Source organism: Moschus berezovskii, chromosome 4, assembly GCF_049115385.1.
Source record: "Moschus berezovskii isolate FMDL1 chromosome 4, NW_MosBer_1.0, whole genome shotgun sequence".
NCBI lineage: Eukaryota > Metazoa > Chordata > Mammalia > Artiodactyla > Moschidae > Moschus > Moschus berezovskii.
Genome location: NC_142463.1, coordinates 10,914,053 through 10,926,077, shown reverse-complemented (window position 1 = coordinate 10,926,077; position 12,025 = coordinate 10,914,053). Strand labels below are relative to the sequence as shown.

Genomic DNA, 12,025 nt, shown 5'->3' with positions numbered 1-12,025 from the left:
TGGACAGAGGAGCCTGACGAGCTATAGTCTACAGAGTCGCCAAGAGTTGGACACGGCTTAGCATGCACACATGCATGAATAGAACTAAATAGAAAAAAAAATTTTTTCACATGAGGGAGGCAAAACAAATTCTGAATTGATACTGGGGTAAACTGATCTCTACATCACTGAAGAACTATTCATTATAGGCATATAGGGTCTGTTAGTGGACTTATATCAGATAATAATCATTTTTCTTAGGAAAATTAGATTCTAGAAAGGAGATAAGAACTTTACACAAATATTATAATTTTAATTTACACAGGCAGTGACAAGTACAAATGGAGAGGACATGGATAAACTACTAAGTTTACTATTATGGATTATTTCCAGCATTGCAAATCACAGAAGACTGAGTATTATTCAGAAGAGTAGAGATAGAATGGAGGCATTTCAGTAAAGAGCAGAATTAGTGGAAATGGAAAAAAACACCAGAGAGTTTGAGGGCATACAGTGTTCAGTTTCTGTGTCCAAAATATATGAACATGGAGAAAGGGTTTAAAGAGACAAAATGAAAAACTTGAAATATTATTCTTTGTTAATCAGAAGCCAAAGTTTTAGAATGGAGCTAATCACAAGTGGAGCTGGCACTCTCTTCACCATAGCATGACTCCTCAAACAGGAGTAACAGCAGAAGCCCTCAAGAGGGCCAGAGCCCCAAAGATTGGTGTTCCAAAGGAGAGGAGACAGAGGAGAAAGGAAACCAAAGTGATAAAAAGAAACCAGGAAGGCAAGAAAGGAGAGATGGTCAGTAAGACAGTCAATTGTATCTAATGCTGCACAAATTTTGAAAAAATAATGGTTCAGAATCAGTACAGTTGCTCAGTCATGACCGACTTTTTGCAAACCCATTGACTGCAGCACACCAGGCTTTCCTGTCCATCATCAATTATCGGAGACTACTCAAACTCGTGTACATCAAGTCAGTGTTGCCATCCAACCATCTCATCCTCTGTCGTCTCCTTCTCCTCCTGTCTTCAAACTTTCCCAGGATCAGCGTCTTTTCAAATGAGTCATCTCTTCACATCAGGTGGCCAAAGTACTGGAGTTTCAGCTTCAGCATCAGTCCTTCTAATGAATATTCAGGACTGATTTCCTTTAGGATGGACTTGTTGGATCTCCTTGTAGTCCAAGGGACTCTCAAGAGTCTTTTCCAACACCACAGGTCAAAAGCATCAACTCTTCGGTGCTCAGATTTCTTTATAGTCCAACTCTCACGTCCATACATGACTATTGGAAAAACCATAGCCTTGACTAGAAGGACCTTTGTGGGCAAAGTAATGTCTCTGATTTTTAATATGCTGTCTAGGTTGGTCATAACTTTTCTTCCAAGGAGCAAGCATGTTTTAATTTCATGGCTGCAGTCACCATCTGCAGTGATTTTGGAGACCAAAAAAATAAAGTCTCTCACTGTTTCCATTGTTTTCCCATCTATTTGCCATGAAGTGATGGGACCAGATGCCATGATCTTAGTTTTCTGAATGTTGAGTTTTAAGCCAACTTTTTTACTCCCCTCTTTCACTTTCATCAAGAGGCTCTTTAGTTCTTCTTCACTTCCTGACATAAGGGTGGTGTCATCTGCATATCTGAGGTTATTGATATTTCTCCTGGCAATCTTGATTCCAGCTTGTGCTTCATTCATCCCAACATTTGGCATGATGTACTCTGCATTCAAGTTAAATAAGCAGGATAACAATATACACCTTGACGTACTCCTTTCCTGATTTGGAACCAGTCTGTTGTTCCATGTCCGGTTCTAACTGTTGCTTCTTGACCTGCATACATATTTCTCAGGAGGCAGGTCATGTGGTCTGGTATTCCCATCACTTGAAGAGTTTTCCAGAGTTTGTTGTGATCCACACATTCAAAGTCTTTGGCATAGGCAATAAAGCAGAAATAGATGTTTTTCTGGAGCTCTCTTGCTTTTTCGATAAGCCAGAGGATGTTGGCAATTTGATCTCTGGTTCCTCTGCCTTTTCTAAATCCATCTTGAACATTAGGAAGTTCACAGTTCACATATGGTTGAAGCCTGGCTTGGAGAATTTTGAGCATTCCTTTGCTAGTGTGTGAGATGAGTGCAATTGTGTAGCAGTTTGAACATCTTTGGCATTGCCTTTCTTTGGGATTGGAATGAAAACTGACCTTTTCCAGTCCTGTGGCCACTGCTGGGTTTTCCAGATTTGCTGGCATATTGAATGCAGCACTTTCACAGCATCATCTTTAAGGATTTGAAATAGCTCAACTGGAATTCCATCACCTCCACTAGCTTTGTTTATAGTGATGCTTCCTAAGGCCCACTTGACTTCACATTCCAGGATGTATGGCTCTAGGTGAGTGATCACACCATCATGGTTATCTGGGTCATGAAGTTCTTTCTGTATAGTTCTTCTGTGTATTCTTGCCACCTCTTCTTAGTATCTTCTGCTTCTATTAGTCCATACTATTTCTGTCCTTTATTGTGCCCATCTTTGCATTTTCCCTTGGTATCTCTAATTTTCTTGAAGAGATCTCTAGTCTTTCCCATTCTATTATTTTCCTCTATTTCTTCGCACTGATCACTGAGGAAGTCTTTCTTATCTCTCCTTGCTATTCTTTGGAAGCAAAAATATTCTTTTGTTTATTCAAATGAGTATATCTTTCCTTTTCTCCTTTGCCTTTAGCTTCTCTTCTTTTCTCAGGTGTTGAGAATAGACCATTAGAACTGATAAGCACAAAGATACTTTTGTGCTTGAAATTGATTCCAGGAATCAATTTTAGTAGAGCACCAAAACTTCAAGGAAGGAGACTAAATGGAAGCCTAGAATCCTGAGAAAGTATTAAAGTAAAGTGAAGATTTGTTTTAAACTTAAACAGAAGATTGTTGAGGGAAAGAATCTGGAGAAGATGAAAAGTAGGTGAGATGGAGGCCAAATTTTGGAAAGTGAAAATGAGAATTTAAATGACTCTTTCAAGGAACTTAATTGAGAAATAAGGATGTTATTTAATTCTCATTCAGGAAATAAGTACTATTATCTCTATTTTCAAAAGGTAAAAATTGAAGCATAATAAGATTAAATAAATTATTCATGGTAATAAAGTTCAGTTCAGTTCAGTTCAGTCGCTCAGTCGTGTCCAATCTTTGCGACCACATGAATCACAGCACGCCAGGCCTCCCTGTCCATCACCAAATCCCGGAGTTCACTCAAACTCATGTCCATCAAGTTGGTGATGCCATCCAGCCATCTCATTCTCTGTCGTCCCCTTCTCCTCCCACCCCCAATCCTTCCCAGCATCAGACTCTTTTCCAGTGAGTCAGCTCGTTGCATGAGGTGGCCAAAGTATTGGAGTTTCAGCTTTAGCATCAGTCCTTCCAATGAACACCCAGGATTGATCTCCTTTAGAATGGACTGGTTGGATTTCCTTGCAGTCCAAGGGACTCTCAAGAGTCTTCTTCAGCACCACAGTTCAAAAGCATCAATTCTTCGGTGCTCAGCTTTCTTCACAGTCCAACTCTCACATCCATACATGACCACTGGAAAAACCATAGCCTTGACTAGACGGACCTTGGTTGGCAAAGTAATGTGTCTGCTTTTTAATATGCTGTCTAGGTTGGTCATAACTTTCCTCCCAAGGAGTAAGCGTCTTTTAATTTCATGGCTGCAATCAGCATCCGCAGTGATTTTGGAGCCCAAAAATATAAAGTCTGACACTGTTTCCACTGTTACCCCATCTATTTCCCATGAAGTGATGGGACCAGATGCCATGATCTTTGTTTTCTGGAAACAAAGAAATAGATGGTTTTCTGGAACTCTCTTGCTTTCTCCATGATCCAGCGGATGTTGGCAATTTGATCTCTGGTGCTTCTGCCTTTTCTAAAACCTGCTTGAACATCTGGGAGTTCATGGTTCACATATTGCTGAAGCCTGGCTTGGAGAATTTTGAGCATGACTTTACTAGCGTGTGAGATGAGTGCAATTGTGCGATAGTTTGAGCATTCTCTGGCATTGCCTTTCTTTGGGATTGGAATGAAGACTGACCTTTTCCAGTCCTGTGGCTACTGCTGAGGTTTCCAAATCTGCTGGCATATTGAGTGCAGCCCTTTCACAGCATCATCTTTCAAGATTTGAAATAGCCCAACTGGAATTCTATCACCTCCACTAGCTTTGTTCGTAGTGATGCTTTTTAAGGCCCATTTGACTTCACATTCCAAGATGTCTGGCTTTAGGTCAGTGATCACGTTATCGTGATTATCTTGGTCGTGAAGATCTTTTTTGTACAGTTCTTCTGTGTATTCTTGCCACCTCTTCTTAATATCTTCTGCTTCTGTTAGGTCCATACCATTTCTGTCCTTTATCGAGCCCATCTTTGCATGAAAAGTTCCCCTGGAATCTTTAATTCTCTTGAAGAGATCTCTTGTTTTTCCTATTCTGTTGTTTTCCTCTATTTCTTTGCATTGATCACTGAGGAAGGCTTTTTTATCTCTCCTTGCTATTCTTTGGAACTCTGCATTCAGATGCTTATATCTTTCCTTTTCTCTTCTCTTCTTTTCACAGCTATTTGCAAGGCCTCCTCAGACAGCCATTTTGCTTTTTGGCATTTCTTTTCCATGGGGATGGTCTTGGTCCCTGTCTCCTGTACAATGTCACGAACCTCCGTCCAGAGTTCATCAGGCACTCTATCAATCAGATCTAGTCCCTTAAATCTATTTCTCACTTCCACTGTATAATCATAAGGGATTTGATTGAGGTCATATCTGAATGGTCTAGTGGTTTTCCCTACTTTCTTCAATTTAAGTCTGAATTTGGCAATAAGGAGTACATGATCTGAGCCACAGTCAGCTCCTGGTCTTGTTTTTGTAATAAAGTTAGGAAGTGGCAAACCTGGGAATTAAATCTAACCTATTTGCCATCAAAAGTCAATGGTACTCCTGCAATACCATATAAACCAGTCTATTAGAATGCCTATAAGAACCAATCAGTGACTTGGATATGACCAAAAAATTAAGAATCTTCATCAAAGTACTGAGAAGAAACATTTTTAAAGGTTCATTGATTAAATATTGAGGCAATGCTGGTTAGAACATTAGCTGAATAATTTAAAATTGAAATACAAAATTTAAACCCAAAATGGTCCCAAAGTGAAACTAATGACAAGCCTTACTTCAATATTTCTTCTCTACACTGCCTCTGTGTGGCAAAACAAGCTATAGCCCACATTTTGATTTCAACTCCTGTGTGGAACTGTTTCCCTCGCATGTCCCATACTCCATGGCTTGGTGTTGCTACAGTCCGGTTCTACAGAGAAAGAGAAATAATAAGGCAAAAAAGAACAAACATTTAATATATAACTTATTTGAATGAGCTGAAAATAAGCATTTCAAATTGCTGGAATAGGTTTTTCTAAATCAATATTTTATATTTTTATCACAGAAAAACAAAAGTTCTACCAAGTTCAAGCAAAGACACTCATCTTGAAACAAACTGTTGGAATGAAAAATATTTTCTAAATTCTAGACTCAGCTAGGATGTCCTCCTCTCCAAACACAGAAACTGTATGTTTATAATTTAAACATGATATCAAGAGGTTTTACCCGGCCTCCATATTGGAGCATAGGTGCTGGAAGTACACGTCCGGTTACATGAGCCATTTCATCTCGAACTTTAAATTGAAACTCTTGAACAAATGGATCTGTTTCATAATTTGCACTTCTTACCTAACAACAGAAAAGGTTTGTAGTTACTTTCAAAATTCTCCTAATTTCCCTTTAATTTTTTTCTTCACTGTGTCAACAATGTTTTATAATAGGTCTAGATAATGGTACCCAAAATATAGAGCAGATTCTTAACCTGGGGACTACAGACCATGAGTGGACAGTAGGAAGTCTGTGAACTTCCTGTTCATTTATAGAATATTTAAATGTATTAGGTTGGATAATAAGAAATTTCAACTATTTATGACTCATGAAAATGGTAATTTTATATGGTTAAGTCTAATACATTTTGGGGAGGGTGGTCAAGAGATTGGGGCTTCCCTGGTGGCTCAGAGGTTAAAGCGTCTGCCTCCAATGCGGGAGACCCGGGTTCGATCCCTGGGTCGGGAAGATCCCCTGGAGAAGGAAACGGTAACCCACTCCAGTATTCTTGCCTGGAGAATCCCATGGACGGAGAAGCCTGGTAGGCTACAGTCCACGGGGTCGCATAGAGTCGGACACGACTGAGCGACGGAACGGAACGGTCAAGAGATTACAAGAGAAATACCTGACCTAAAAATGGTTAATTACTTCTAATCAGAGGATCTGGACATATACTATTGAAATTTTATGTAGAGCTTGATAGCAAATATCAATAATCCTAAGCTTTTTTCCCTAACTGATAACAAGTTATATAAAATCTACTTGAATATTTTCCGATAAAACATAGCAGAAGATAAAATTTACTTAAGAGATACACGAAACAGACAAGAAAGCCACGATGAGATGCAGATTATAATTTTTACATAATATACCAGTATATGCAAAGAATTTATTGTAATCTCAAAAGTGTAATTCATGCTCATAGTGTGCTATAATGTGTTTTTCAAAACATATTTTTTTAGTCTCAGGGTAAAGGTCAAATAAGGTTACAAAAAGGGCAACATTCAAGTCTTTGAGTAAAAATTTAGTAAAAACACTATATAAATCTACATATATAATCCCATAATAAGCAGGAAAAGTGTTCTAAATTATGCACTAATGATTCTTTTCTTCAAGCTTAAATGCCATTCATTTCAGTAAGATTACAAAAGAATAACAACTATTTACCAAGACTTGCTTGGTGATGTGCTTGGTGTGAAATGCTTTATGATTAATTTTTAAATAAGTCTTTTATACTTTTTATTTTACAGAGGATAAAACTAAAGCTTAGTAAAGTGAAATGACTGGTCTAAAACCATATAGATGAGCAAGTGACATATAATCTGAAATCTGTACATTCTGATTCTAGAGTTCCTACTCTCAGTCACTGTTCTAGCCTACCGGATGCTATAATTATAAATATAGTAAGGGACGGAGGAGCCTGGTGGGTTGCCATCTATGGGGCTGCAGAGAGTTGGACACGACTGAAGCGACTTAGCAGCAGCAGCAGCAGCAACAGTAACAGTAAGTGAGTAAAGAAGTTAGACTTTGAATCTAGAGCTGTTAAGATTCCAAGTGCTAGCCTGGCGGGCTACAGTCCACGGGGTAGCAAAAAGTCGGACATAACTAACTCTCAAGATAAGATCCAGGTGCCTTTATTTTTCACTTTGCCCTAATTCCATCGGTTTTATCATGTACTAATGTCTCTTTCCTCCCCATTTAGAATAAGGAGAGCTTAGAGACCCCATATAGAGAAGGAAATGGCAACCCACTCCAGTGTTCTTGCCTGGAGAATCCCACGGACAGCGGAGCCTGGTCGGCTGCTGTCTATGGGGTCGCACAGAGTCGGACATGACTGAAGCGACTTAGCAGCAGCAGTAGCAGAGACCCCATAAGGCTGGAGCTGTCTTATACTTCTTTATTCATCCTATACAGTTACCAGTGTCGATACTGGGGCTAAGCAACCCTGCTGCTGCTAAGTCACTTCAGTCGTGTCCGACTCTGTGTGACCCCATAGACAGAAGCCCACCAGGCTTCCCCGTCCCTGGGATTCTCCAGGCAAGAACACTGGAGTGGGTTGCCATAAGCAACCCTACTTGGTGTGTTAAGCTTCTCACTGTTGCGAGTCATAAAACCTTGACTTTCCTTTCATTTTAGGTGGGAGGTGATCAAAGACCAGTTCTCTAAACCGAAACATTAGTTCTGAGATTATCTGTTCTGAATCTAACTAAAGAGCTTGGGGTTAAATTAGAAGGCACGGAATGAAGCAGGGCAAAGGCTAATAGAGTTTTGTCAAGAGAATGCACTGGTCATAGCAAACACCCTCTTCCAACAACACAAGAGAAGACTCTACACATGGACATCACCAGATGGTCAACACCGAAATCAGATTGATTATATTCTTTGCAACCAAAGATGGAGAAGCTGTATACAGTTAGCGAAAACAAGACCAGGAGCTGACTGTGGCTCAGATCACGAACTCCTTATTGCGAAGTTCAGACTTAAATTGAAGAAAGTAGGGAAAACCACTAGACCATTCAGATATGACCTCAATCAAATCCCTTATGATTATACAGTGGAAGTGAGAAATAGATTTAAGGGACTAGATCTGATTGATAGAGTGCCTGATGAACTCTGGACGGAGGTTCGTGACATTGTACAGGAGACAGGGACCAAGACCATCCCCATGGAAAAGAAATGCAAAAGAGCGAAATGGCTGTCTGAGGAGGCCTTACAAATAGCTGTGAAAAGAAGAGAGGCGAAAAGCAAAGGAGAAAAGGAAAGATACAAGCATCTGAATGCAGAGTTCCAAAGAATAGCAAGGAGAGATAAGAAAGCCTTCCTCAGTGATCAATGCAAAGAAATAGAGGAAAACAACAGAATGGGAAAAACAAGAGACCTCTTCAAGAAAATTAGAGATTCCAAGGGAACATTTCATGCAAAGATGGGCTCGATAAAGGACAGAAATGGTATGGACCTAACAGAAGCAGAAGATATTAAAAAGAGGTGGCAGGAATACACAGAAGAACTGTACAAAAAAGATCTTCACGACCAAGATAGTCACGATAACGTGATCACTGACCTAGAGCCAGACATCTTGGAATGTGAAGTCAAGTGGGCCTTAGAAAGCATCACTACGAACAAAGCTAGTGGAGGTGATGGAATTCCAGTTGAGCTATTTCAAGTCTTGAAAGATGATGCTGTGAAAGTGCTGCACTCAATATGCCAGCAGATTTGGAAAACTCAGCAGTGGCCACAGGACTGGAAGAGGTCAGTCTTCATTCCAATCCCAAAGAAAGGCAATGCCAAAGAATGCTCAAACTACCGCACAATTGCACTCATCTCACATGCTAGTAAAGTCATGCTCAAAATTCTCCAAGCCAGGCTTCAGCAGTATATAAACTGTAAACTCCCAGATGTTCAAGCAGGTTTTAGAAAAGGCAGAGGCACCAGAGATCAAATTGCCAACATCCGCTGGATCATGGAGAAAGCAAGAGAGTTTCAGAAACACATCTATTTCTGCTTTATTGACTATGCCAAAGCCTTTGACTGTGTCGATCACAATAAACTGTGGAACATTCTGAAAGAGATGGGAATCCCAGACCACCTGACCTGCCTCTTGAGAAACCTGTATGCAGGTCAGGAAGCAACTGTTAGAACTGGACATGGAACAACAGACTGGTTCCAAATAGGAAAAGGTGTACGTCAAGGTTGTATATTGTCACCTTGCTTATTTAACTTATATGCAGAGTACATCATGAGGAATGCTGGGCTGGAAGAAGCACAAGCTGGAATCAAGATTGCCGGGAGAAATATCAATAACCTCAGATATGCAGATGACACTACCCTTATGGCAGAAAGTGAAGAGGAACTCAAAAGCCTCTTGATGAAAGTGAAAGAGGAGAGTGAAAAGGTTGGCTTGAAGCTCAACATTCAGAAAACTAAGATCATGGCATCTGGTCCCATCACTTCTTGGGAAATAGATGGAAAAACAGTGGAAACAATGTCAGACTTTGTTTTTTTGGGCTCCAAAATCACTGCAGATGCTGATTGCAGCCATGAAATTAAAAGACGCTTGCTCCTTGGAAGGAAAGTTATGACCAACCTTGATAGTATATTAAAAAGCAGAGACATTACTTTGCCAACCAAGGTCCGTCTAGTCAAGGCAATGGTTTTTCCCGTGGTCATGTATGGATATGAGAGTTGGACTGTGAAGAAGGTTGACCGCCGAAGAATCGATGCTTTTGAACTGTGGTGTTGGAGAAGACTCTTGAGAGTCCCTTATACTGCAAGGAGATCCAACCAGTCCATTCTAGAGGAGATCAATCCTGGATGTTCATTGGAGGGACTGATGCTAAAGCTGAAACTGCAATACTTTGGCCACCTCATGCGACGAGTTGACTCACTGGAAAAGACTCTGATGCTGGGAAAGGCTGGGGGCGGGAGGAGAAGGGGACGACGGAGAATGAGATGGCTGGATGGCATCACCGACTCTGTGGACATGAGTTTGAGTGAACTCCGGGAGTTGGTGATGGACAGGGAGGCCTGGCGTGCTGTGAATCATGGGGTCGCGGAGAGTCGGACACGACTGAGCGACTGAACTGAACTGAACTGAACCTTCATAGAACTCACTAAGATTTACCCCTAGACTACCACTAGAATACTTCCATAATCTTGTTTAATTCTGACAGCCCATGAAATGATAATACCACATGAGTTGATATGGTGGACATTCTTCTTTAGTAGCTCACCCTAATATGTTTTTAATTTCTATTTCTGAGGTTAAGTACTAACCAATCTGCTAATTTCCTCTTGTCTATCTGGTGCAGATCTTGCTGTGGCTTTGATCATAGTGGAGGTTTGATTGTCCGTTAGCTTCTTGATACATCGCTGCCCTGCCACAATATTACAGACCTACAAATGGAAAAAAGTTTTGTACTAGATATATATATCTTTCTTAAAATTGAGTGCAATTAAATGTAACATTTTAAATTTTAATTTATCTTAAAATTTAAAATCTACTCCATTAAGCCACTTCTGTTTAATATCATTTCAAGGAGAAAAGCAGTAAACAATACCGCTTCACAGTATGATTACAATCAGGTAAAATGGATAAAAAACACTGGATAAAAAGGCTGAAAAGTGTACCAAAATGCTAACAGCAGTTATGTTTAGAAGGGCAGGACTGTGGATGAATTTTTTTTCCCGTACTATATCATAACTGAAAATTCAGAATAAATAAGGAAATTTAAAGACAGTTCAATTTAAAGATAAATGTGAGCATATGAAGTAAGTTACAGGTCATTTAAAACCTTAACAGAATGATGAATAAGAGGATATTAATAAGCAGCCTAAACACATTACTTCTAGTGGCAGGTAGGTATGTTTCTGTTCCTGCCCCACTTGCAGACAGGGAAGGTGTGGGTACTTCAGCTGAAGAGTATACTTTTCTCTGAAATACTGTGCTACTGTTCTCTCCACAGTTTGGCCATTTTCTAACTGTAAAGGAAAGCTGGAAAAAAAAAAATCATACATTAACAACTCATCCCATTAGGAGCAAGCAAAACTGCCAATCTACCAACTAGAGTAAGCTGCCTCACATCATCTCTGTTCTGACAAACACCAGCGTTTCTTACGTTTGATGACTGGCAGGCCTTCTTGTTACATTACAAACACGGTATTTCCGTCTCATTGTTCCACAATGAGTCACTTCAACCTTCAGACCTGTTCCCAACAAGAAAAACTGAGGTTACAGAACTGTCACAAGTGACATATTCATAACTCTAAAGCCTGTTCACCACTATAAAAACTCAAAATTCTAAATAGAAAATCTGTGAAATAGGCGATATGATTAACAAAGGATTATATATATATAAAAAACATAGTTAATAATGGGTACAATCATGACAGACCTAACTCCAAACCATTTCCCTATTCTATCAAGCTATAAAAAATAGCATAAAATTTGCAAAGCCTTTAGATTAAGGGATAAAGTTCTTCATTAATAAAAAAAAAAAAGCCCTGCTTATATTGCAGGATTTTTTATGCTGGGAGAGGGAAGGAGCAACGGAAAGGAGGTTAACGATAACTCTCAAAACATTCTGTAACCTTCAAAGCATGTGATATCTCAACTCCCCAGGCATCACATACTGACTGAAGATCATAATTTCATAAAGCTCAAGAAGAAAGTTCTTCAGAGATTTTTAAACCAGGAAGAAAAAAAAAAATCCCAGGCCCTTTTTAATAGAAGTGGAGTGGCAATTTTGTTAAAGGATAATATAGTGATACAGTTCTTTCACTACTGACCATTAGAAATCAGGGCAAAATATCAAATGCAACCAAACTAATTCCTACAGCAAGTAATCCAGACCTTCTTATGGAATCAATGACCCCTTT

General features: G+C 39.6%; 1 protein-coding gene across 3 annotated transcripts in view; it reads right to left on the bottom strand.

Annotated features, from left to right (window-relative positions):
• The window catches only part of AGO3 (argonaute RISC catalytic component 3), a 132,175-nt gene that overhangs the window by 39,520 nt on the left and 80,630 nt on the right, over window positions 1–12,025 (bottom strand). For all 3 annotated transcript variants that reach the window (XM_055402949.2, XM_055402950.2, XM_088835135.1), the window contains 5 exons: window positions 11,266–11,353; window positions 10,994–11,141; window positions 10,424–10,543; window positions 5,609–5,731; window positions 5,179–5,312 (listed from right to left, as the gene is read on the bottom strand). In XM_055402949.2, coding sequence (XP_055258924.1) covers window positions 5,179–5,312; window positions 5,609–5,731; window positions 10,424–10,543; window positions 10,994–11,141; window positions 11,266–11,353 — 613 coding nt within the window. The remainder of the gene's footprint in view (window positions 1–5,178; window positions 5,313–5,608; window positions 5,732–10,423; window positions 10,544–10,993; window positions 11,142–11,265; window positions 11,354–12,025) is intronic.